This window comes from Podarcis cretensis (assembly GCF_951804945.1).
Source record: "Podarcis cretensis genome assembly, chromosome: 11".
Lineage (NCBI taxonomy): Eukaryota > Metazoa > Chordata > Lepidosauria > Squamata > Lacertidae > Podarcis > Podarcis cretensis.
Window position 1 is genome coordinate 65,913,519 of NC_137180.1, and position 26,009 is coordinate 65,939,527.

General features: G+C 51.8%; 1 protein-coding gene across 13 annotated transcripts in view; it reads left to right on the forward strand.

Annotated features, from left to right (window-relative positions):
- The window catches only part of UNC13B (unc-13 homolog B), a 159,603-nt gene that overhangs the window by 94,050 nt on the left and 39,544 nt on the right, over positions 1-26,009 (forward strand). For 12 of the 13 annotated variants that reach the window (XM_079994627.1, XM_079994634.1, XM_079994632.1 and 9 more), the window contains 10 exons: positions 2,256-2,302; positions 6,187-6,265; positions 9,357-9,431; positions 10,337-10,556; positions 13,287-13,514; positions 13,653-13,794; positions 19,711-19,880; positions 21,482-21,597; positions 23,604-23,767; positions 25,471-25,621. In XM_079994627.1, coding sequence (XP_079850753.1) covers positions 2,256-2,302; positions 6,187-6,265; positions 9,357-9,431; positions 10,337-10,556; positions 13,287-13,514; positions 13,653-13,794; positions 19,711-19,880; positions 21,482-21,597; positions 23,604-23,767; positions 25,471-25,621 — 1,392 coding nt within the window. The remainder of the gene's footprint in view (positions 1-2,255; positions 2,303-6,186; positions 6,266-9,356; positions 9,432-10,336; positions 10,557-13,286; positions 13,515-13,652; positions 13,795-19,710; positions 19,881-21,481; positions 21,598-23,603; positions 23,768-25,470; positions 25,622-26,009) is intronic. The other variant, XM_079994637.1, reaches the window with a different exon arrangement.

The following is a 26,009-nucleotide window of genomic DNA, read 5'->3' on the forward strand; positions in this document are numbered from 1 at the left end:
GTCTGCTGTGTGCAGTTCCTTCCCAGTCCCAGCAGAGGATAAATGTACTGTGTGCCATGGGAAGGTTACCTGGAGTGTGTGTGTGTATCTGTGGGTCACAGAGGCTCAACTTTTACCTCTTGGGCACCAGTACTTAAAATATAAATATTATTTTGTGTTTGTCACTTTGGCAGAAGACTTGCTACTAATTCTAAGGATTGGCAGAGCCACCATTCCTTTTGGTGCTTCTGGGCAAAATTGTTTTGTGTTTCTTGGAAGCACTGTGCAAACTCATGGGCAGAAATGGTCTTTAGGGGTCTGCAGGCTACAAGCAACAAGGGCTTTCTCCTTGTGCTACCTTGAACTCAAAAGACTCATTGTCCATTTCTAGCCATTTTATTCAGAGGTCAGACACCAGAGGGATGAAGCCCAAGAGCAACGTTCTGTAAAAAGCAAAGCAGGTTTCTAATTCAGGTTTGTCTACACGTTCCTTAGCGAGATCATGCATTTGACTTTTTGGTTTAAGATTTGATGGCCTCCACGCACAGTTTCCAGGGTGAGAAGGCTGTGTATCCAGAGGTCTTTGCTTATGTTTGTCTAAATAGTGCTTCCCCAAGTGGGCTTGCTTCATTTGACTGCCGATCTGGACTCCAAATACATGTTCTGTCGCTTTAATCTGACTGCATCCTTGCACAAAGCCAGCAGACTTAAGCCCAGGCACCTCAGAGGAGACCTGCAGCTGGATCAGACCCAAGGACTGTCTGGGCCACCATCCTGTCCTTGCAGATGCCTACAGCTAGTTCAGAAGCACGACAGGAGTGAGCCAGCACTTGTGCTGCCCTTCTCGTGTGTCACAGGAGTGAGTCAAAGTGGCCACGTCATCTCTGCTAGCGCTGGCGCCGTGCCTTCACATGAGTGGATTTCTTGAATGCCACATGATTGATCTGTGACTTGCTCGGCGCAGGCAGCCTTCCTGTTGATTCCTCCACCTTTGCTCTTGTAGGAATTCCTCTGAGAGGAAGTCCTGGGCAGCCGCGGATTCCCAGGGAGGGGTCTGGGTGGAAATTGCCCTCCTCTGAGACAAGGTGCTGCTTAGCCTGGCCAGAGAAAGTGTTACTGGGGAAATGAAGCTCCCCTTCTCTCCTGAACTCCTCATTCAAAGGGCAGTTAGATTGCCTTCCTTGGTGCAGTTAGCAGAAACTTGGTAATTGGCTACTGAGGAGGCCAAGAACAAGGTAGCAGTTGACCAAAAGGGGCTCCTCCTTTCACCTTTCACTGTTTGTTTGCCTGCCTCTGTTCCACTGCTTGGCTGCTCTGGTTCCAACAGTGCTGTGGACCTTAGAATATCTGGTTTCCAATTGAAGTAGCCTGCCTCCTCTCGGTGCTCATTCTGGGACTCATCCTGGTGGCAGCTTCCTGCACAGACTGTGGGGCCACTTGTGTCGCCAGCCTTGGAAGCCAGCCATGGAGGTGGCAGAGCCCTCTCTCTCGCCCTCTCTTCAGGCTGACATTCCCTCTCCTGGAAGTGGATGCTGCTGCCTGGATGAGCCTTTTGTTCCCTTGTGCTCTCTAGGCAAGGATGGCTGCTTTTCAGGAATTTGTCTAGCATGTATTTGTTCTTCCAGGAAACAGGCTGCCACTAAATGGTTGCTGCTGCTGCTGCTGCTGCTGCAGCTCCTTGGTTGTGCAGGTGCCAGGAACAGCTGGCAGGCTCCTCTGGCACCTCACAGAAGCTCCCCCCCCCGGCTGTTTTCTGGTTTAGGGATTGAAAAGCAGTGTGAGACCAGGCACTTTTTTCTGGTTTCAGAGGGGCCGAAGGGAAGGCAGATGCGTGACTCAATTCCGGTGTCCATAGCCTTACGTCTGTTTGTTCTGGCTGTTTGTGTGCTCTCAATAAATAAGTATTTTGGAAATGTTCTCGGCAACATTAGGACTTCACAGATTCAAATCAAACTCGTAGGATCTGCTCTTGCCAAACTCTTGGGTGTGTTTTTTAAAAGAAATGTTTGTGGGTTGATTCCCCCTCAAAAGCACATTGCACTGAACAGGCTCTTTTGGCCCCTCTCCTGTGTGCCGCCGTTTCCCCACCACTGGGCAGCACAGCCTCTCTGCTGTCCTCTGAGGTGCTAATGAACATGAAGCGCTTTGTGTGCATTTTCGTGCATGAAACGCCCTCCCTGATTTTGAACTCAGCAGCTGACTTGAACTTTGCTCAGCACAATTAATTCTTCTCTCTCTCTCCTTCTCTCTCTCTTAAAAAAAAAACTACATTTAAGGGTCCGGATGATGGCGATCCATCCAAGTCACCGTGGTTCAAAGGAGGGTAAGTGGCCTTTGACAACTTCTGTTTTTATATTGTAAATTGCCCTGTGAACTTCGGATGAAGGGCAGTATAGTAATTTAATAAGTAATAATGGCACACAAGCCTCTCAGAGTCTCCATGTTAGTGCATGAGCTTCAATTACTCAGGGAGGGAGGCAGACACTAAGTTAGATCATTTCAGGGGGTCTGCTCTGAGCAAAAGTTAGTCCCCCCCTCCCGAACTCTTAACTCAGCTGCACCCCCCCACCTCTCTGGCTGGTTCTCCCCCCATCTGGTCCTGCTCCCAGAGGTCCCTGCCGCCAAGCCCCTCTCTGAGCCTCACGCCCCCCTGCTTGCAACCCCTTGAAGCCGCAAACCCAGCCCAAGCCCACCATGTCCTACCAATGTAGCTGTGTCCCCTGAGCACTGCGGCAGGCCTGCAGGTTGCTCCCTGAGCCACGCAGCTGAATCCCCCCCACCCAAAAAAATCCTTGAGGTTCCCAGCAGTAGTGGTGGGAGCCTGGCACCCTTTGCTTCTCTCAGGCTGCATAGAGGCCGCTCCTTTCAGAAGGAACTGCGTGAGAAAGTCCTTTCTCATCTCCTCCTCCCCTTTGTGCCAAGAGGACAGCCTCTTCCTTGAGTCCCTGGGTTACGGAAGACTCCTTTCCCCCCAGTGCAAGAGAGAGAAGAGAGGGTTTCGCCCACCATAGACTGCTCATAGGGATTACCGCTTCCGTGAAGGAAATGTGGCAAAATAAGGTTCCTGTGCACACAACCGCTTGTCAAGGTTGTGGCTGCATTGGGAAATGTGGGCAGGTGTGAATTGGCAGATCCCGTTTCTGCTTCTCTTGGAGTTGCAGGGCAGGCCAGGGCAGGGATGATGGTGAGCCCTACTTGTGCCTCTTCCAGCTGCAGCCCCATCAGTTTCTCTCTTAAGGGACTGGGCCTGGAGCTTCTTGCCTGCCCTGCAAAGGACCTTCTGAGGGCAGCCGGTGAAGTTGGTGTGATCTCCCTCCTCCCCCTCCTCCTCGGTGTCTCTGCACCTGCTCTTGCCACCTTCCCCCATTAGGAACTGAAGGCTTGCCAGGAGAAAGACGGGAAGGCACCATTTTACATGCTGTTTCATTTTAAATGTGTTTGTGTGTTTGATGAGAGCCATATGGCTTTGATCTGTAATATTTGAATTCTGCTCCCTCCGAGGGCTGGTGTGCTGTTGCAGCCGGCGGGACTGAGCAGGGGGGCACTGGAAGCTCCACCCCGAAACGTCTGCCTGAGACTGACTTGCCTCTCTCCCGGCATATAAATCAGGTTTCCAAACAATGAATTAGGCAAAACTAATCAAACATGAAATTAAACGAGGGGAGGCTTTAATTTCTACGAGCCTCTTTCCCGAGCTGGCTTCTTTCTTTCGTCTCCTCCTGCCACACCCGCAGATGTGCTGAGCTGCTTAGCAACCCCCCCAGTGCTGGGAGGTTCGTGGACCATCATCCCAGAGGCGGCAAGGGAACTGCTTTTGTTTCTTCGAGTGTGCGAAGCGCCTCCTCACATGAGCTGCTTGTGAAATGCACACACTCAGCTGCCTTGAAAGAGGGGCAGATGTGCCCCAGCATGCTTCACTCCAGCCATGCCAGCTGTAACTAGGGGAAAACTCAAAAGCCCCCCACCCTCCCCTTGCTGAACGGAAGCATCAGCCAGCCCTGGGCAGTGGCTGGGCAGTTATCCTGGCCAAAAGTGTGCCTTGCAGGGGGCAGCGTCATTGAGGTCATGGAACGCCCTCCCACCAGATGTCAAAGAGAACAACGACTAACAGACTTTTAGAAGACATCTGAAGGCAGCCCTGTTTAGGGAAGCTTTTAATGTCTGATGTATTACGGTATTTTAATATTTTGTTGGAAGCCGCCCAGGGTGGCTGGGGAAGCCCAGCTAGTTGTGCAGGGTATAAAAACTAAATTATCATTATTATATTATTATGGTGCCTTGGAGAAGAGGCTGCAGGGAGGGTGTCAGACAAAGAGTTGAAGCTGAGGCTCCATGCTTGCTTGAGCCACCACCACCACCTCCTGTCCTTGGCAAGAGACCAACCTTTTTTTACTGGGGCCACTTGCACTAACTTGCTAGTGTGAGCTGGCTCCCTAAGGCACCTTCTCTGGCTTTCTGCTTAACCTGTTGCCATCACAGATAACAGAAATGGAGCCTTGGGGGGGGGGGGGAAACATGATCCCAAAGGCCGCTAACCTGGGCACTGCTCTCCTCCATTGTCCCTCTGCAGAACCCCCTAAGGCTGGGCCCCATAAGCTTTGCCATGACCTCCTTCTCTAACCCCCGCTTCCCCCCTTCTGTAAAAACTCTTGAGCAAAAGGAAGTGGAAGCAAAGAGCAGGAGGGCAGGAGCAAGGCAGGGCAGCTGGAGAGGGAAAGAAAGGAGCCGGGGTCAGGAGACTGGAGGACGTCCAGCTTGAGGGGAGAAGCGGAAGGAAACCTATGGGGGGTCTGGACCCAGGGGAAATGTGCTGAGTGGGGGGCAGTATTGTGCCCTGAATCCTGTCTCCCTTCTGGCTGAAGGCTTCCTGGCTTGGGTCTGAGGTTCCTTTTCCTTGCTGCCTTTGCAGAGATAATTAGCCGTGTGCTTGTTGCGCACAAGCCAATTATCCCCATCCGCTCGTCTCTAACTTTGCCGCTCACGTTTTTCCAAGCGTCTGTGCGCATCAGCGTGACAAGGTATTATCAAAGCTGACAAGCGTTCTCCTGAGGGCAATAGACTTCCAGCACAGTGCAGATAACACACTCCCTGGAGTTATTCAATGTGAAATATATGTAACTTAGTACAGCAATATTTAAAGTTTCGCTGACAGCTTCACTCCGTGTTATTGTTCACCTGCAGCGCAACAGGGAGGCGGCAGAGATGGATTCCAGAGCAGGGAAATGGTTGCATTTTCCCCTTGCTTGCCAGAATTTCTGCCTGCCTCACTGCTGAAGGGTGGTGTGTGACGGAATTGGGCCTTTTTAAGGTGCTCCTAAGTGATCTGCATGGGGTGGTGATGCCATGTATGGCTCAGGGAGGAAAGAAGGAAACGGCGCTGTGGGGAGTCCGAAAAGAATATGGCCTGGTAGGGCAGCCAGACTCTTCTGATCTCCTGCTCCTGCCCCAATGGGCAGAGGTGATGGAAATGGTAACCCAACAGCATTTGGAGGGCCACAGGTTAGAATCAGATCATTTCGAAGCTCAAACCTGTCTAAGGCTCTCATCCCAAATCCACAGATAATCTTCTCCCGCATCCGAGAGAGGAGTCTGGAATGGGAAGGGCTTCCTCCTCCTCCTCCTCCTCCTCCTCCTCCTCCTCCTCCTCCTCCTCCTCGCTGGCTCTCCTGATGAGCAGATGCTTTTCTCTTTTAAAATGTAGATTACAGGCGTCTGAAGAGCTTTCCTGTTGTGTCTCTTTGGAGTTCAAAGAGTGTGCTGCCATGACGGCCTGATGAATTCTGACACCTTCCCCATTGCTGCTTGCCATGCCTCTTTGGAGGAAAGAAGAGAACAAAACCTGATTTAATTTGTACATGGGATGGATTTGAGCAAGGCGCCCTTGATTTCAGAACTGTCAGGGGCGCCTGTGCTGTGTAACCTGAACTGACGGGAATAATTCACAGACTTAAAGCCGCACAAAAGCTGCTCGGCATTCAGTCACGTCAAGGTTATTCCTTGTAGTGTGGAGCATTTCTTGCCTTGCTGAACTGATGTGTTTTTAGGTGTTGGTTTCTCCAGGCCAAGGCGAGATCCTGCATTGCCCGCGTGATTCTTAAGTCTGCAGGAGGCCTCACGTGGGTCCCTCAAGAGCATCTGGCTGACAGATGATCACTTGTGGCTTGCCATCACTGCTTGCCCTCATGCATTTCCCCCTTTGCTTTCTAGGCCAGCTGGGGGTCTCTATGGCATCGACAGCATGCCTGACCTGCGCAAGAAGAAGCCCACCCCACTTGTCAGTGACCTGGTGAGACTTCCTGCCCCCCATCTCCCCTCCATGAATATAATGGAAGTGGCATTTACTGCTTATCATTCAAGTGCAGAAATGTTATAGGAACAAGACTCCTATGATGAGTTAGACCTAGGTAATGTAAGGGACGCGGGTGGCGCTGTGGGTAAAACCTCAGCGCCTAGGACTTGCCGATCGTCAGGTCGGCGGTTTGAATCCCCGCGGCGGGGTGCGCTCCCGCTGCTCGGTCCCAGCGCCTGCCAACCTAGCAGTTCGAAAGCACCCCCGGGTGCAAGTAGATAAATAGGGACCGCTTACCAGCGGGAAGGTAAATGGCATTCCGTGTGCTGCGCTGGCTCGCCAGATGCAGCTTGTCACGCTGGCCACGTGACCCGGAAGTGTCTGTGGACAGCGCTGGCCCCCGGCCTCTTAAGCGAGATGGGCGCGCAACCCCAGAGTCGGACACGCCTGGCCCGTACGGGCAGGGCTACCTTTACCTTTTAATGTGGCTTCCTGGCAAACTCTCATTTGAAAAGCTGCAGCTTCTTGATGGAGCAAGTTTTCTCCGGAGGCCTCTGCATGGCAGCCTCCTGCCCTCAGTCCAGCTAAACTAAAAGCGAGGAAGGCAGGGAAGAGACAAATCTTTTCCCAAGTATTTCCTCTGTTTTGTAGACTCTGAAACAAATGTGTTAGTGTCACGTTTGCCTCTCTCTGCTGCGTGGATGTATTTTGCAGACGGTCCCCTTTTCAAGTCTTGCTTGTTTCGCTTTATATGCTGCTTCCGCCGTTCAGCATTTCTTTAGCCCTCCCGGGTCTTGTGTGCCACATGCAACTTGGAAATGACATGGTCTCTTGTCCAGACGGGGGCTCTGTCTCTTCCACCCAATCCAACACTGATTTCTTGAAGAGAGGCCTCACTCATGACCAAAGGGCCGGCTTTCATGCCTTGCATTTGGCAGAGGAAGGCGGTGGAGAGATTATCAGAGTCAGTAAATCAAGGCGATGCAAATCTTTGTTCAAAACACACCAGAAAACATCAAAGCGGGAGTCATGGGCAGTGGGTGAAGGCAGGGGCGGTGCTCTAAGGGGGGGGGATACAGATTTGGAAAGAGAATTGGCTACATGCAGCAGGTTTAAAACTAGGCATCAGGAAGAGCCTTGTTCTGAACAAAGGCTCCTTTGGGTGTTTGCCTCATGTATTGGGAACTGGTGAAAAGGGGATGGCAAACGAGTTGTGGAGATTCCTTTATATAGAGGAATCGTGCCATTTGGATGGTTACAGTGGCATAGTGTGGTGGCAGGGTCACAGGGGCAGCTGGCCTGGGTGCAAAAGTCTTTAAGGTACAAAATTTCAAAAGGAAGAAAAGAGAAAATAGCAATAATAAATCAATAGTAGTCCCTCCCCCTCACACAGAAAATTTCCCAAAGTTCACGGGGTGGACTAAGGAGTGGATTTGGGTGACAGCTGGTTGCTAGGGTGCCCCCTGAAGGGCTTTAGAAAGATACCCATTCCCGACCAATCCCCTGTCCTGTTCTCCACCATGCTTGACGCTCATGGGGCAGCGTTGCTGCCACTCAGGTAAGTCACTGACCTATTGCCCCTTTGTTCCAGCCTATCAGTGGGCGGTGCCAAGGACACTTGCCTTGCTCTGGGTTCTGGCAACTCACGCTATGCCACTGGTTGGTTATAAGGCTTCCATAGTTTTTCAGAGCTGCACAATTAAAAGCAAGAAAGGTTTCGATTAACATTCCTGAGTCTTAACAACAGATTTCAGGAACACACTAGATGAACACAAGAGTCCTTCCACTTCCTTATCAGTAGCAAGGCCAATGTCACCAATTCCTCTAGACACTAAGATGGGAGTAGTACTTCCTAAACATTTCTGCAAAAGCAAAGGAAAGCCGTGAACTTAGTTTCTGCACTGGCAGCAAGATCAGTCTTGCTTAATCCACAGAGTGTAGAATAATAGCTAACTGGAGAATTGCATCTGTTTCCTTGCAAAGAGGAAGCCTGGGCAATGTGTTTGTAGCTTTAGCGATGGGGGACTAATGGAATTAACCTGTTATGCTTCTCTTGTATGCTGACATTCTCTTCCTACAGGCCATGGTAAGTGGAGATCCAACCATACACTCCTTCCTACAACCACCTATTTAGTTGCATTTCCCTTTCTGGTGGCTGTTCCCTCCCCCTTTTTTTGTTTATTTCTGCAGCTTGCTCAATGGGGATACCCTGTCACACTCCTCTTCCTTGCCCATCAGTGCCTTAAGGATCCCACACAGTCTTGCTGTGAAACGGCCCTAGTTCTAGGGGCTTGGGCCACCTTCAGAGTGAGCATCATCACCTTGCCTGAGTGTGGCTGGAGGGGCTCCGTGGATGAGGCCCTGATCCGCCTCCTGGCCCCCCTGTGTACTTGGCAGTGGGAGCAGCCAGTGGGCAAGCTCATTTCAGTCAATGCTGAATATGGCATGCGGACGGATCCAGACATGCATGCCCACTTCTCCCTTTCTCAACCCTCCATGCGTGGTGCCTGCCCCTTCTGGTCCCGGTGGTCTCTCTTGCACGGAGGAGAATTGCTGGTTTCCCCCACCCGCAGCCTGGGGGAAGGTCCGAACTGTCTCCTGCAATGGAAGAGGCCAGCTTCCTTGAAAGCTGCCCTCAAAACATTGGGCAAAAATCTATCTGTTGGGGATCCTTTGGGTACATCTTGCCTTTTTTCCCAAGCAAGAGGCTGGATTCAGTAGGTCTGTTGGATCCCTTTATGTGATCCCCCTTGGACCTTCCTTCTGTGCCCTGCCTGTGACACGAGGAAGAGCTTTGATGAGTGGCTAATTGGGGGGCCAAGTGGGTGACCTCCTTCTGGGCCCTTCTTCCTCTCAGGGGCAGAGGAGCTGTGGTGGGAATGGCAGAGCAGGCAAGGCTGCTGGAGCACGTAAGCCCCTTCTCACCTGTTGCGCTCCTATTAGTTTGGCTTCCTGCCCTCCCTTCAAGGAGCTCAGGGCGTCTGACTTGGGGGTCAGCAACATGCGCAGAGACCACCCTGAGCTGTGAACGATGCTCTTGAAAGAAGCACAAGGGTGCAGAGTAACTGAGGCTGCTTTTCTTTCCCAGTCGCTGGTCCAGTCCCGGAAGGCCGGAATTACCTCAGCCATGGCCACCCGAACTTCTCTCAAGGACGAGGAGCTGGTAAGGGAGCCGGAGAGCTCGCCTCCGCCTTCTGGCAGGCCCCGGCCTGTGGTCTGAGTGCCCCTCGCACTCTCTGTGGAGCACAAAAGCCGGCTCAGAGCGAAGCTGGCGTGTAAAGTCCGCCCTCGTCGGCACAGGCGAGATCAAAATAGCATGAAAGGGGGAGACTTTCAAAGGCAGCCAAGAGAGCTGAACTTGCTCCCACAGAACAGCCATTACAAGAACAATGGGGTGTGTGCCAGGGGGGGCGGTTAATTACCTACGTGGGACTGCTGAAAGGGAAAACAGCAGCACCTGAGGAGACGGAACAGAGCGGCTCTTGCACTGCTGTTTCCATCAAGTCTCCTGCTCCTTGCCTGTCCTTTGAAAGTGCTGCCCAGGGCCTGGCTCTTAGGAGCAATGGGGCGGGGGCCACGGAGGGCTCCCCACACGCTGCCACCACAACACAATGCAGGCATTGCTGGCCTGGTCGGTTGCCGGGCCTTGTTGAAAGGAAGCTCACAGGAGAGGAGGGCTCTGCTTGCTCAGCCTACGTGGATCAGGCCCCACCACTCTGGCTTTGGTTACTAGGGGCAGCTAGCACACTCAAGGAGCTCTTCTCCTGCAATGAAGTACCCCCCCCCCGGCCTCTTTTGGTTTGGAAACACTGGCCCTGAACACGTCCTTGCTGAGTTTGGCAAGGAGCTGTTCGCCGTAAGTGCTGCTCTCTGTGCGCTGCCTGGAAGGGTGGCTCTGCTTCAGGGCTGACCCCGGCAGGCATCCCATAAAGCTGGCAGGTGTGGCTGGGTCCTGTATTCTGACCCTTCAAGAAAACGGAGCCTGATCCCTAAACGAAACAATGCCAGCCGCGCATGCTGAAGCCTTTGCCCTGCGCAGGCTGTGACTCCACTGCCTTCCTGTTTCAGAAATCACATGTATATAAGAAGACCTTGCAAGCCTTAATCTATCCCATCTCCTGCACAACCCCCCACAACTTTGAGGTCTGGACAGCCACCACCCCCACCTACTGCTACGAGTGCGAGGGGCTGCTGTGGGGCATCGCACGGCAAGGGATGCGCTGCACAGAGTGTGGGGTCAAATGCCACGAGAAGTGCCAAGATCTGCTGAATGCCGACTGCCTGCAGAGTGAGTAGCCCCCCCCCTTTCCTGTGGGGCAAGAACTGCTAGGGGTAGAGAGGGGGGCTGTAGGGCAGCCACATTTGTTTCATTTCTCAGTGGCTTGTTTTTGGGGAATGAGGCAAATGAATGGAAAGGCTTAAAAAATGGGGGTGAGGAAATGGAGAGAAAGCTCTTGAGATTCTGAACAGTGGTCAAGACGCTGTTGGGTCTCCCTGGTGATGGTACTTCGTCTCCTCTGGGTGGGGCTGGGTAATGGGTGGCCGCCCAAGTGTTGCTGGGCTACAGCTCCCCTCGTTCCATCGGGGCTGGAGGCGCAGGAGAGTTGGAGTCCAGCAGCATCTGCCGTGGGGCATCAGGTGAGCCAGTTGTGCCCTGCAGGAGGTGGAGATGTTCTTCAACCCAGCCTTGGCACACGAGACCCAAGTGACCTCAGTGGCCAGAAGACCTTGCAGACAGCTGTGTCCTCTCTAGACTGAGAGCATCTGACTGCTTGGTAACCTCCCCTCTGGATCTGATGCAGTCCACGGTTGTTCACTCATGTCAGCTGTCCTGGGAGGGGCCCCTCTTTTTTTCCTTTTTGTTGAAGGAAAAGCCAAAATCAAGTAAGTTTACTCTTGTGGGTTTTTGTCTGTATCACAAATAGAAAGCTGTGTTTTTGTCTTTCCCTTCTTGAGGGAGAGGTCTCTTTCCCCCTCCATGGGGAAAACAAGCTGTTTCCTTGTTAGCTGCTGACCGCTTTGGCCTCCTGTCTTTGGGAAGAGTTAAAGCTCAGAAAAGCTGACACTTTGGGCAGTAGCTTTGTTCTGGGCTGGCCCCATCCCTCTCCCTTGACGGGGTGGGAAGGACATCAATACTCAGCCGGGCTTTGTGCTTCCTTTCCTGCCTCTGCTCTTGGCACCTGAATGTTTTAGCCAAGTAGCATTTGGGTCTCGGTGGATCACTTTGAATATCATTTCAACCATGGAGTCCCAGGAGGAGTTGCCTCTTGTTTCTGTGTGTGCAAATTGCCTCCTTTGTCTTGTGAAGGACAGATGGCTTTTTAGCGGCTCTGTGAGGGAGGTAAAAAAGAAAAAGAAGTCCACCTGGTTTGCAGCTTCACAGAAATAGAAATCTCACATTTTGAATGCAACAGGTGCGGCAGATGCATTGATGCCCAGATGGCAAATCCTGCAGGGAAGCTATGAGGCCTAATTTTGGTTTGGTTTTCTGAGAGTTGACCCACTACTGGCAACTTGCTGAGGCTGCCTGCTCAGCCCGTCTTTTCCTGGAGTTGAACTAGACGGGTCATTGCTGCTTGATATCATTCATCTGAAACACAACCATGATTTGTCAAGAGGCCTGCTTTCTGAATGCAGAAAGGGAATCTGTGGGGTGTGTGGAACAGGGAAGATAAGAGAGACCATAGTCCAGGACCTTGGGAAAGCCCTTAGAGGGAGCGTCCTGCACTGGACAAACTAGGCAGAATCCTTGTCAGGTCTGTTGCTGTGTCTTTCTCCCTACTGCAGCAGTTCACAGGGGCTCAGAACAGTTGCTTGTATGCCATGAATGCCATGACCTGGGATCATTATTTGGACATACATAAAAATCTGTACACTTTGGGACACTCCTGCAGGAAAACAAAGGATTGAAAACAGACTCTGCCATTTGGATGCCCCCTTTTCTTGGGTTTCATATCCTTATTTCTTAAGTCGTAGTTCGTGCAAACACTTTATCTTGGTGCCAGTTCTGCGCCATTTGGAGAGACTATTTCCCCTAATGAAGGTAAGGGGGGAGAGGAGGCTGCCCCCCTCCCTGGCGCATCTTGCAGTGCTTTTAGCTGTGAGGCTGCAGCATCCTTGACTCAAACCCTGGAAGCCAACCAGCCGCTTTGGGAGCTGGTTCACTTCCGACTCCGCTCTGGTTGTTTGATCAAAAGGGGCAGCTTGATGCAGCTGGGAATTCTCGTTCTCTTCCTTTTGCAAACCTTGGTGCTGAGTGTTCAGGCGGTGATTGAAGTGCAACCTTTGTGAGCGCCACTTTCGTCACAGGCTCTCTGTCAAGAAATGTTTGGGCAGCAGAAGGAACGCTGGTTTTTATTTTAAATCGCAAAGCCTATTTTAGGGTTCCAAGAACAAATCATTTTCAGGCATTACCCTCCTACCTAACAGATGTCCCCCATACCATCAGCAGGAGGAAGGTGCACATTTCTCCACTAAGGCAAATGGCACTTGGGGGGAAACTCCCAAGGGGATCCCCAGTTCCTGTGCAGCAAGCATGTTCCGTTGGGGGCTTCCCTCTCCTTATGACCACCCTGCGCAAGACGTTGGGGGAGCCAGAAGCCACGGGGTGTGTGGGTGTGGGTGTGGCTCCTGAGGCTGGGATGCTGTTCTGTCATCCGGCCAGGAAAAGACCTTTAAGTTACAGGCTAGCAGGATCCCCTTTCCCCCTACTCAGCCTCTACTTATAAACGCTGTTTCTGTCTGTCTGTCTGTCTGTCTGTCTGTCTGTCTGTCTGTGCCCATGCGGCTCTCCCATTAGCAACAAGTGCTCTGTTTCCAACTGCCTTGGGTGGCATCAGGAATCTCAGTCTTGCAATACCACACAGCCCTGGCTTAGGGGAATTGAGTTGGGTCCAACTTCCTGGAAAGCTAGCATGATTCCAAGAGCAGTTTTGCTCCCTGGCCCTCTTTCCAGCCGGATCGACGGGGTCAGCTCTTTGCCAGCCGTCCCTTGCTAATCCTTCCGCATTGTTTGCAGGAGCGGCAGAGAAGTGCTCGAAGCATGGGGCCGAGGATCGCACCCAGAACATCATCATGGCCATGAAGGATCGCATGAAGATCCGAGAGAGGAACAAACCAGAGATCTTTGACTTGATCAGAGATGTCTTCAGTGAGAGCAAAATGACCCACTCTCAGCAGATGAAGACGGTCAAGCAGAGCGTTCTGGACGGTACCTCCAAGTGGTCAGCAAAAATCACCATCACAGGTCAGCAAGGCGGCCTGAGTTGTTGGGGGGGGGGTGAAGGTGCCTTAGCTGCTCCTGGAACTGCCTCGTGTTTTTCTTTAGCTGTGCCGTCTTGTTACGATAATGTGTTTTTCTGAACCTTCACCTTTCCCCCCGTAGTGGTCTGTGCGCAAGGCCTGCAAGCCAAGGACAAAACGGGCTCCAGTGACCCATACGTGACAGTCCAAGTCGGCAAGACAAAGAAGAGAACAAAAACAATATTTGGGAACCTGAATCCCATCTGGGATGAAAAGTTCCACTTGTAAGTATTTGTGTGTTGTTTTTTCCACTCCTCTTTCATAGATTCCCGTGTTGTCCTTTTTGTTTACAAAACACCTGGGGGGGGGGGACACAAATACCTGCCAAATAATAATAAAAAGGCCAAAAGTTGTTGTTGTTGATTATGATGGTGATGGTGATGATAATGATGCTGATAATAATAATAATAATAATAATAATAATAATAATACACATTTAATCTATTTAGCCCTGATTCAAGATAGCAGCATCCAGGGGCGCAAGAAGGGGGTAGCCACCCACCCACAGGCATTTCTGGAAAAAGACAATTGAAAGGGGGGGCCCAGTTGTCTGGCTTCTTGTCTGGTTTGTGTAGTGAAATTGCTTGGTAGAGGCAGGAGGTACAAGTGCGGTCATCTGAATTACCTGCTGGAGATGGGAGTTGGAGATTGGGTGCTGCGGCGGAGCTGCTCTTTTCTGACGCTTGGATTGAGAAGGTGGTGCTCAGTCTGCAGCCATTGTACAATATAGCTTTACTCTCTCTTGTCCCCCGACCTCTTCAATGTCTTCTTGAAACCGAGAGGGGAGGTTTGCCAGGGATTTGGGTATCTGCCTTTTCATCTGGTCCAGAAGAGGCTGTGGACGTCTGGGCTCCATGATGGGCTGGGTGTGAGCTGAGGAGCTGGGGCTCAGTCCTGGGAAGGTGGAGGGGCTGCTGTTGGGTGATGTGTTGGAGCATGACAGGTAGACGTCAGGGCTGCACTTTCCCTCTTGGCAGCTCAGGGCTGCCTTTTGAGCCAGCTTTGCTGAGAGATGCCTAAGTAGAAGCGATGCCTTTCAACGACTCCAGATGTTGTGCAACCTGATTCCCCTTTTGGGAAGGGATTATCTTGTCTCAGGTATCCATGCTGTGGTAACACCCAGTTGGAGGACTGCTATGCGGTATATAGGGGGCTGCCTATGCAAAACATTTGGAAACGTCGGTTATTCCAGAGCACAGCAGCCAAGATATTAGCTGGGACTCATTTGGGGGAACTTCACTGGCTTCTGATTTCCTTTGGAGCTCAAAGTGCTGACTCTAACCAAGAAAGCTATTTATAGCCTGAGGGCTCTTCTCCTGTAAGAACCTTCCTTTCAGTGGAGATCTGATCAGGCCCTTCCAGAAGCTAGAGGGGGCTGTCACTGCTGAGAGGGCCTTTTCTGTGGGGCTGTCCCACTTTCTTTGCTTGCTCCATACACATTGACCCGGCCTCCTCATTACTCTCTGCTAAGCCTCCTGCTTTCCTGACCTTTTAACAGAACTTGGGATCCGTCATCATTACCAGGTTTTTTATTTATTTATAGTGTTTATTTTTGAGTACTTTTGAGTATTGTTTCTACTTTTGCTCCTTTTATTGAAATCAGTGATATTTAAGTGGTTATTTGTAAACTGCTCTCAGGACAAGGCAAAGGGGAAAGGGAAAAAGTAAACTTACATGGGCCTCTGGTTCTCTGTTTGTTAGAGGCAGGGCTGGCCCACCCATGAGGCAAGGTGAGGCAACCGCCTCGGGTGGCAAGATCCACAGGTGCAGCAGATCCCAATGTAGATCTTTATTCCCCCTTGTTATGGATGTAGATCTTCATTCAGCCCTTATTCCCAAGCAGGGAAGGAGACACCATTTTGTGGTTCGCCTCAGGTGGCCAAATGTCTTGGGCTGGCCCTGGTTAGAGGGATTATGCTCCCTTCATCTTGCTTTAGGAAGGGCAGCAGGGTGCCAGCAGGGTGCTTCTCGGTTAACAGTGCAACCCCTGTATCTGTGCCCAAGTTGCGTGAAACCTGGCGGGCGGCACGGTGACTTAGAGAGCACGGAAAGCTGCAGCTAAGGACTTTGTTAGTCTGCAAAGTGGTTGCCAAGTTAACAAGAGATGCCCTCAAGTTGCTGCTGCTGTCGTTTCACATTTAATTAATGCTAAACCTAAAGCGGAGTCATCTGCTGCAGAACAGCTTTGTTCGATGGGTGCTCAGCTTCTTTAAAAGGGTCTCCTTCTTGACATCAGTTGGCCAGCTTTTCCCTTCCTCCTCTTGGCCTCCTCCCTCCCTGAGCAAAGGAGCCCTGGGACCCCCGGAAGACCCCAAAGGGTCAGCCAAGGGACCTTTTCGTTTGGTACTTTCGTCGGCTGTCTGAGCTGCCAAGGCTCTTCTTCCTTGAGAGCAGATTTTGAATGAAAATGGATGAAGTGGGTCTTCTGTGAGCTGGAGCTGGTGGATCTCACTACATTCTGAGTGTAAGATGCAGTTTGTGTTTTCAAGAAAATTGCGCATGTTACAAAGACTAAGCTTTTGCTTGGATGGATGAGGAAGCCTTCCTGGTCTTTCTCTCGAGAATCATTTCCCCAGGAGGCCTGATGGGTTCCTTACAAAGTATTCTGCAACCCATCGATAGTTTGCGGAGACACCTCCAGGTTTAAGAGCATGAATGGAGGAGAGATGGTTTGCGTTGGGCTGAAAGGGGTGCATGAACATCCCGGGGATCAGCTCCCACCCCGTGACCCTTCCCATTGCCCCAGGGCAGGTTCAGCACCGGGAGTGGAGTTTCTCTTCCCTCTGGGCTGGGAAGCCAGTTTCCTCCGGACGTTCGCTGCCCGTTCAATGCCGGCACCTGGGAAAGCAGAAGAGCTGCCTGCTCACAAGGCTGGAGCTGGAAAGCCGAGACATGGGCACGTCGAACCTCTGCTGACGTCTCCAGATGTAATTGTCTCAAAGGGGGAATCAGAAAGCACAGCTCATCAGGGGAATAATCACGCATAAACACAGGATTTCGGTGAGATGCTGAGCGTGATAATAGGCTGGGCCCCTGCAAGAAAGATTACAGAGCCAGACGGAAGCTTTTAAGCAGCGCCACTGTAGTTAACCACCCAGCTGGCTAGTTCGAGAGGATTTAATGGTAATCAAAACTGTTACATGCGGCTGCCTCATCTACACCTGATATTGATCATCAGCTGCAGGGAGGCATCTCATCTCTTGTAGCAGCTGGACTGGCTTTGGTAGAGAGGGAATAAATATATCACAAAAGTACCCCGCTAACTCCCCTCCCCCTCCCCACAAAGCACCCAGCTACATTGCCATGTGGCTGGAAGAATTCCATGCCTGGCAGCTTCTGGAACATTGGCATGACTTGGGCAGAGAGAGACCGCCCACATTTGACCACTTGCAGTGTCATCCTGTTAAAAAAGCACAGTGTAGTTCTGAGAGAGGAGGAGTCGGGTTTTGTGTGAAGGATGTGTAGACTTGTGAAGAAATACATGACTGGAGCATAGAAAACAGATTGAGAGTATAGGAGTGAAAACTGTAGGAGACAGAAGCACCTTCCTGGGGGTGTCTGCTATAGACCTCCAAGCCAGACTGAAGACTTGGGTGATGCAGATTACCAACCATTCAAAAAAGAGAGATATAGTAGTCATGGGAGACTTCAACTTCCCTGATATCTGCTGGAATGCAAACTCTGCCAAGAAGGTGAGGTCCAGCATGCACTTTGGCTCTGAGAAGGCCAATTTCAAAAAGCTTAAGGAGCTGCTGGGTGAGATTCCCATGCTCAGAAATGCTCAGAGAGAAGGGAGCCCAAGTTGGATGGGGATTTCTAAAAGGAGAAAGTGGAGGTTCTGTGAAACACAGTGTTTGGGCTTATTATATGCATCTCAGGCTCTCCACACACACCCCAACTACTGGTGCGTTTGACTCTCGAGAAGCCTGCTTGATGCAGCATTTCCAGAGTAGGTGAGATTCCTGCACTGCAGGGGTTGGGCTAGATGACTCTTGGGGTCCCTCCCGACTTTGCAATTCTATGATTCTAAGCCCGAAAAGAGAGGTGGCACCCCCTGGCCCACCTTCTTGCCAGAGAGGGCAGAGCAGCGCCACCCCCGGGGAGCGAGAGGAGCCCACTCAGAGAGACGCCTCCCGTGAGTCTGAATGGAGCTCTGCTTCCCAGTGGGAGCTGACGGCAGAAAGGTTTCAGATGGAAGGCAGCCTCCCTGGGAACGTCTCTCATTTAATTCACTTTTAGCCGTACAAATTGCCAGGAGTTTAAAAGGTGTCAATTAATGCATCCCGAGTTACAGGTCAGTGGCAACTGGAAGCCCCACAAAGGCTTGGGGGAGAGCGAGGGAAATGCCACTGTCCTGATTGACAGAAGCTTCGCAGTTCGCCCATGACCCATTTTTTCACTTTCTTCTTCATTTTCTTCGGGTTGCTTGGCAACAGATGGTGCATTCTTAAAAAGGCTAAATCCCAAGCCTTGAGCACAGGCTCTGTGATGAGGCAGGTCGTGCGTTTTCCTCCCCAGGCTGGGTAGTTGCCAGGGCTGGTTAGGATGAATAATTGTTCCCATCATGGGTCCACCTGGGCCTCTGCCTTTCATTCCGTCCTTTCTGTCGCTTGCCCTTTGTGAGCTGAGACATTTGCCACAGGAGCCAACCCGTCTTGCTACACACACACACACACACACACACACACACACACCTGTTTTGGGGCTGTGGGGAGAGAGGTGGACCCAAAAATGACTTTAGTCCAAACGCATGTATCCTCTGTCCCTTGTACCTTCAGGTTGGCTTCAGTATCGCATTTGCACACCAGAGATTGCTTCCAGAATGACTTCTGAAAAGGCTGCGTGCCTCTGGAAAGCAGGTTTTCCATAAGGATTCAAGAGCAAGCTATGAGATGCTGGCTTGGTTTCTTTCTGCTCAGTTTAGCACCCCAGGAAACAGCCGCAGGAGTGGCAAATGTTCATGTCACATGATTTTTACCTGTGCCGCAATAAGCAGCCGTGCGGACAGGTTCCGAAAGAGCATTCCTGTGGGGATCCAGGACCAAGGAAGAGGGTTGCAGCTTTTTCCCCTGGGAATGAGCTCAGCTTCTGTTGGGGATTGTCCACGCTCCGTGCCAAGATCACACGCAGGGTTGTTTTTGTATCGACTGGAGACTCAATGGCTTTAAACTGATGTGAAAAGCAAATGGCAGCCTGTCTTCACATCTTGAGGAAACATCATATTGGGCTGCCTGGGAAAGAGATGGTTGCCGGGCAGAGCCCAGCTCCCTCTCCAGTTGTCTCCCTCTGAGAAGGCTCAGGTCTCCCAACCTCATAGCTGGTAGAGATCTCCAGGCCCTTCAGGGTGGGGGAAACATCATCTGGCGGGCTCAGCTTATATGTGCAAGATTTCAGCTGGTTGTGAGGAAGGATGCAAAGTGGTGGCTTTGCATCTTTTTCCTTTGGCCTGGAATCCCTCAATCCTTCCTCCTTTCCTCAGCAAATGGTGCATTTCTTTAGGAAAGCTGAGCCTTATACAGCAGAGGGCATTTGGGGCAGTGGAGGAGTGAGGGAGATACGTTTTTAAGGCAGGAGACTGAGCTACACGACAGTGCGCTCCCTCCTTGAACATCTTGAGACTTAGGCTGGTGCGCTGCTCGTTTGGAGCTCTTGGAGCCTCTGTCCAGTATACCTGAAGGAGCATCTCCACCCCCATCGTTCTACCCGGACACTGAGGTCCAGCTCCGAGGTCCTTCTGGCGGTTCCCTCAGTGCGAGAAGCCAAGTTACAGGGAACCAGGCAGAGGGCCTTCTCAGTGGTGGTGCCCTCCCAGTGGAACGCCCTCTCACCAGATGCCAAAGAGAAGTACAACTACCAGACTTTTAGAAGACATGTGAAGGCAGCCCTGTTTAGGGAAGCTTTTAATGTTTAATAGGTTATTGTATTTTAATATTCTGTTGGAAGCCGCCCAGAGTGGCTGGGGAAACCCAGTCAGATGGGCGGGGTATACATAATAAATTGTTGTTGTTGTTGTTATCTTGACTCCGTCCCCTGCTGTCCCGCACTGCACAGGGAGGAAGGGGGCCGTTCTCCCTGCCCTCCCAGGCAGCCTTGTGGAGCCTCCTCACGCCCATGATCTCCTCTTCCCGGCTTGCTTTCAGTGAGTGCCATAATTCCTCCGATCGGATCAAAGTGCGGGTCTGGGACGAAGACGACGACATCAAGTCCCGGGTCAAACAGAGGCTGAAACGGGAGTCTGATGACTTTCTGGGGCAGACCATTATTGAGGTGCGAACCCTCAGTGGGGAGATGGACGTCTGGTACAACCTGGGTAAGAAACCTCTTTGCTTTCTGGCATTTAGGCAGATGCTGAATGGGAAACGGGGCTTAGCTCAGGGGTAGAATGTCTGCTTTGTAGGCAGGTTCAATGTTCTTGGGCCTACGCTGCTTTGCTTCAGTTGGAAATATAGCTTTGTAGACATGTGGACAGACTACCTTCAAAAATAAAGGGAAATTGTGTGAGAGAGACACAGAGAGAGACCCACTTCAGTCTGTGCTCAGCCAATAATTTAGTTGCTGGGCCTCAAAAATACAAGCTGCAAAATCTTTCCACCTGGAAGCCCTCTCAGAGTCTGGCAGAGAGGCCACAGAAGTGGCTTCCCTGAGCCTTTCCCTGCAGGGCTGCCTTCTGAGCTCTGACTCGGCTGCACTGCCAGGAGTGTCTGCAAACTCTGACTGGGCTCAGAACCCAGATCTGCTGCCTCTCACTGCGCAAGCAAGCAAGAGAACAGCTGCCGTGAAGACTCCCCCAGAAGAGTGTTGTGGGCAGAAGCAAAGCCGTCCGCAGACACCTCTCTTTAACACCCCCCATGAGACAGCAATATTTGGGGAAGAGTGGCTTGGTGAGAGCTCCAGGCAGATGGTGCCTGGGTTTGGGGGGAGGGCTTGGTTGCCTGCAAGAGTCCTCCGCTGCCCCCCTGCTCTGCTGAGCCGTCTCCTGCTTTCTTGCCTGGGCTCTCGTGGGGAGGGAAGGTTTGGGGGGGGGGACGACATTTCAGAGAGGGGCACTTGGCTGTGTCACAGAGGGAACTCTACTCCTCTCACAGCCTGTGAAGTTGTCCTGTTCTCCATCTTCCTGATGGGCACCTCCAAGGCAGGTGCTCCCAAGGCATCCTTGAGTTGACTTTTGGCGGAGCCATCCCAGGGCTCTGAACACATGGAAGTCTTCTCCTGCCTCTTCCCTTGTCTCCTTCCTCTGGAGTTGGATCCCCTGGGAGGAAAGGGCTGTTTCAGTTTCTTGAAGCCCAAGGCCTCCAACGCCAGGATTTTATAGCCAAGGGCAGGATCCTGCCATTGACATTGCAGTGACTGAGGGGACACAGGGCTGCAGAGAATGGAGAATGGACTGCAAAGTTTGTTTGTGAGCCAGGTAGGCAGGAGCCGGGCTGTCTTGTTGGCACGGCTCTCTGTCTGCAGAGCCCCAACGCTGATATTTTAAGAGGCCCACAAATGGGAGAAGGGGTGCAGTCCTAGCCTTGGGGTACAGAGCGCAGGGTTAACTCTGTTTTTTAAAAGAAAAAATTTCAATTTTTTGGTTTTTCAAAGAATTACAAACATACAAATTACAAAGACACAAATCACATATTTTTCTGATACACATATATTTGACTTCACCCCCCCCCCCTTCTGGTTTCTTTTTATTTAAAATTTCCATACTGCATTTTCCACATTGCTCCATCTTTAAGTTATTATTTAGTTTCTCTTAATAATATGTTTAGCTGTTTGTTTTACGTTAACCCTCACAGGGTTGGCTCCGGCTGCCGCTCCCCTTTCTTCCTCCAGCCAACCTTGCTGTGCTTTTGTGGACACCCAAACCGTGTTAGGGGAGGCTCAGGGTTTCCCTCTTGAAAATGGGCTCATTTTTCCTTTTAGAAAAAAGAACAGACAAGTCTGCTGTGTCCGGTGCCATCCGCCTGCAGATCAACGTGGAGATTAAAGGTGAAGAAAAGGTGGCCCCTTACCATGTCCAGTACACCTGCCTTCATGAGGTAAGCTCCGCGGCACGGTGGAGGCCCAAGGCGGCAGCGTCTTTTCTCCTCTTGCAAAAAGAATGTTGTGGCACAGCGAATTCAGCATCCCCAAAGGCGATTCCTCAGACTCTGGAAACCCCTCTCCCTTGCTTGCGTCTCTTGGACTCCTGGGGAAGCTGGCAGGCTAGTGGGGCAGAATGGGGGGGGGGGGGAGATTCTAGACAGACAGAAGCATGTCCTTCTTCACACATGCTTAAGCTATGGATTGCGCTCCTGCAAGACGCCATGACGGCCACCAGCTTGGACTGCTTTAAAGAAGGATGAAGCAGATTCGTGGAGGAGGAGGAGAGGGCTATTGATGGCTACGAGACTCCTTGGCTTTGCTCTGCCTCCCTGTTGGTGGCAGGGATGCCTCTGAATGCCAGGTCCTTATTTGGCTTCGGGTGCCTTGTTAGCTTCTCCAGAAAAGATTTGCAGGCTGCTGCCCAAAACAGTCCTCTGCTCTTGTGGGCACAGCCTGCTTTGATTTGTGCAGGGTGGCCCCCTGCCTAGGGGAAGAGAGGCACATCCGTTTCCTTTGCTTATTTATTAGCTCCAAGGACGTTGTGCTGACTTTTAGTTGCTGCTCAGGAATGAGCAAGTTCATGGACTGCTGGCATCTCCTGCACTGCAGCCTCTGGGCTCCGATTAAAATCCTGGAAGAATCCTGGTTCTGTGATGATTAGACGGTCATGTCCTCAAAGTTTCAACAAGGAACCAAATGGAAAGGAAGATGGACTCCATCTTCCCAACATTGTCCTTTTCAGGCTGCGTTGGCTGAAGGGCCTTTTGCATTGGTGTGACTGTTCATTACTGAGCCCCAGAGCGGACAAGAGCTGTCCCTGAGCAGGCTGACAAGACAGAAAGCTCAAAGATGATTTGTGCCTGAAATTGAGCCAGCGGGGATGTCATTAGGAAATTCATTTGCATGACAGCAGCGAAGAACAGAAAGCTGGCCAGTAATGAATGTCTAGCAGGACACCAGTATGTGAACTGCTTAAGACATTTCCTCTCCTTCTTTCTCTGCCCGGCCACCTGATGGTTTCATAGCCCCTCCAAAAGGGGGGTTAATTGGGGTCACTTTAGGGAGTCCCATTTTGCTCTGGGAAGTGTGATTCAAACTCCACCTGAGTTGAAACAGGCAAGCTGGTTCGCCATCCGGCCCTCGCCGCCAACTGACTCATCCTCTGGGGCTGCCTGGCCTGTTTAAGGAAGCGCTTTGCTCCAGGCCAGCCTCACAACCTTCTCTGGTTTTGCCTGCCCAGCAGAGCTGCCCAGTCTGTGACCTGGTTCTGTCCCCATCACGGTTTCCTGATCGCTTGTGGAGAACAGAAGAAGAGCCTGCTCCACGCAGAGGGATAGTTGGAGAGAAGCAGCACACAGACACAGAAGAGGAGCATTTTGGACCCTGCATGCCACCACTCAGGCATTGAGGGCCGCATCTCTATAGTCACTTCTATCCCACCTTTGCATAGAGAGCTCACGGGTGACATACCCTGATTTGATCCCCTGCCCATTTTATCTTCACAACACCCCTGTGAAGTAGAAAAGGTGTCGAGGTCACGCAGGGAGGATTTGACACAAGTTCTTGGCAATAGCCCTCACCCTGAGCTTTAGCTTTCCGCAGAAGGGGTTGATTAACCAGACAGCAGAGGTTGTCAGGATGCAATGCTGGAGGAGAGAGCAGCCTTCAGGCCAGGGGGAAGGCGAGGGTGGGGGACGAAACCCCACAAGTTTCCCCAAGCTACAAAGGCAGGTGGACTCTGGCCACTGGGCAGCTGCTCTTCCCTTTCAGAGTTCTTTGAGAGTACGCCATGGATGTCAATGATAAAGGGAACCTGACTGTGAGGGTGCTCTGTACCACTCCGACCTTCTGTTGGGTCCACACCTGAAGCAGTGCTGTGTCCGTGTCTGTGGCAGCAGCAGCAGCAGCAGCAGCAGCAGCCCCAGCGTTGATGTGCTGGTCTGCTCCTTTTCTGTTCCAGAACCTCTTCCACCACCTGACAGATGTGCAAGGAAACGGGGTGGTTAAGATTCCTGATGCCAAAGGGGATGATGCCTGGAAGGTTTACTTTGACGAGACAGGCCAGGAGATTGTGGACGAGTTTGCCATGCGCTACGGGATCGAATCCATCTACCAGGCCATGACGTGAGTTCCTGCCCGATGCTGAGCATCCCTTTCATCCCGGGTGCCACTGAAAGGTCCATTGCGGAAAGGTTTCCTGGTTAGGAAGGGGCGGGCTTGGGTTTGATGCGAGAAAGTCGAGTCTGAGAGCAGCTCAGGAAGTTGTGATGGCGGGACTTTTGAGAACCATCGTCCTTTAAAAACCTGCCTTCCGCAAACTCTTCTGCAGAATATGATCCTGGCCTTTGTTGGCCTTCAGACTCCTCCTTGCATACTTCCGTTTAAAATGCCAGTTTTGCCAACTGCAGGATCTCTGCTTCTGCTGCCTTGTATCTTAATGTTGTTCCCTTATTCTGGGATGCCAGAGACAGGGCCGGGTGGGGCTGGAGGGGGCTGGGGCTCCAGCAGAGTGTGTCTGGTGCTCCCCTTGGGGAAACTGGATCCAGGTCCCCCAGGGGGGCTCAGGGAGCTTGTAGGTTCCTCTGGGCTCATCCTGCCGTCCTCAGGAAGGAAGTGGCCTCATTTGCATTTTCTCATTTAATTGCTCTCATTAAAGTGCAGAAAAGAAACCCTCCCGCAGGAAAACTTAAAACTTATTCCCCCAGCACTAGGGCTTGTGGGATGATTAAAGTAAACAATCAAAGAAAAACTGCTATAAATAAGGGAAAACAGTGCTTGAAAGGGGATTATGTCACGAGACATGACAGGAGAGAAGCACTCTCTAATTAATAGAGTTGGCGAGAAAGAGAGAGGCTGAGCAAGCCTTGCTGGAAAGTTGCTGGAGGGGAAGGGCGGAGCTGAGCAGAGAGGCTCTTGCTCCAGATTCCTGAGCGGGAGACGAAGCAACAGGAGGCTCTGCTCTGCTCTGCATCCCAGCTCCTGGGAGTCTCAGGTGGGGAGAGCCCTCCTCCTCCTCCTGCTGCTGCTGCTGCATTTGCTTCCCAGGAGAGGCAGTGAAGGATGTCTTGGCATTGGAGATGTCCTTGCGCTCAGAGCGCTGGGCAGAGGCAGGGAGGCTTAGGTTCCTGGGCACTGGATAAGTTTATTCCCAGCTGCTTCCTAATTCTGGTGCATCTTTTAAGGCGGTCTGTAAAACCAGCAGGCTAGTTAGCTGTGCTCCCTCTTGTGGCCTCGTTGATGCTGGGGTCAGGCAGAGATGACTCTGAACCTTTCCTGGACCACCTGGCGCCAGCCTACTTGCAGCCGGGATTCTGTATGGTGTGAAGCTCTTTGCTGTGTCATTCTGTTTGGGATGGATCATGGGGTGGGTCTTGCTCATCTTCAGTGCCTTTTATGGGTTATGAGTGGGATTTCCCCCCCCCACACACACCTGAGCCTGTCTGCTAGATCATGAGGCCCCTCTCCACCCCCACTTCCCCCATAGCGTGGTGCCTCATCCAGTCTCTTGAGTCACTTGGAGCCACTTGCTCTGGGGGAAGCATTGGGCGGGGGGGGGGAGGAGATTTTTGCTCCTGACTTGCACCCTGTGGCCTGGCTTTTGCAGGGAGGGGTGTGTGTGTTGGAGTGGATGAGCTTCCGCTTCCCACCCCCAGCATCCCAGTCACCCTGTGATTTCTGGCACAACAGAGGTTGGCTTGATGCTTGGTAGGAGAAGGGGGAGTCCTTTTTGAAGATAAAAGGCACCATAGGCATGTCCTTCCTTGAGATGGCTCTGAGCATCCCTGCAGCTTCTGCCTGATGGCCCCCCATGGCTTCTGTTCCCCCAGGCATTTTGCATGTCTCTCCTCCAAGTACATGTGCCCGGGGGTGCCAGCGGTGATGAGCACCTTGCTGGCCAACATCAATGCTTACTATGCTCACACAACAGCCTCCACCAACGTGTCTGCCTCCGACCGCTTCTCGGCTTCAAACTTTGGGGTAAGTGCCCCTGCTGTCTTCCCCCTGCCCCCCGCTTGCTTGCTTGTGGGTCCAGGTTCAAGGGGACAAGGAACATCATTCTGTAGGTTGGAAGAAATGCTGCCTCTTCTTCCTGCCAAAGCAAGTTCCTTTACACTCACAAAGACACTTGCCCGAGTGATGCTGATGTAGAAATTGGGGTTTGGCTTTTGCTGCCCAACTCCCCTTGGGACTGAGTCCCCTACGTCCATGATCAGTCAGAGAAGAATGTATGGAGGCAGGATCCAGTGGAAAGCAAGGCAGATCTTTATTTTTCTATTGCAACAGAGTTCTCTCCGCTCCTTCCAAGGAGGGAGAGACCCTGAACAAAAGTGTGCAGGAACCTTTAAAGACTTTTGACATTGCCCAA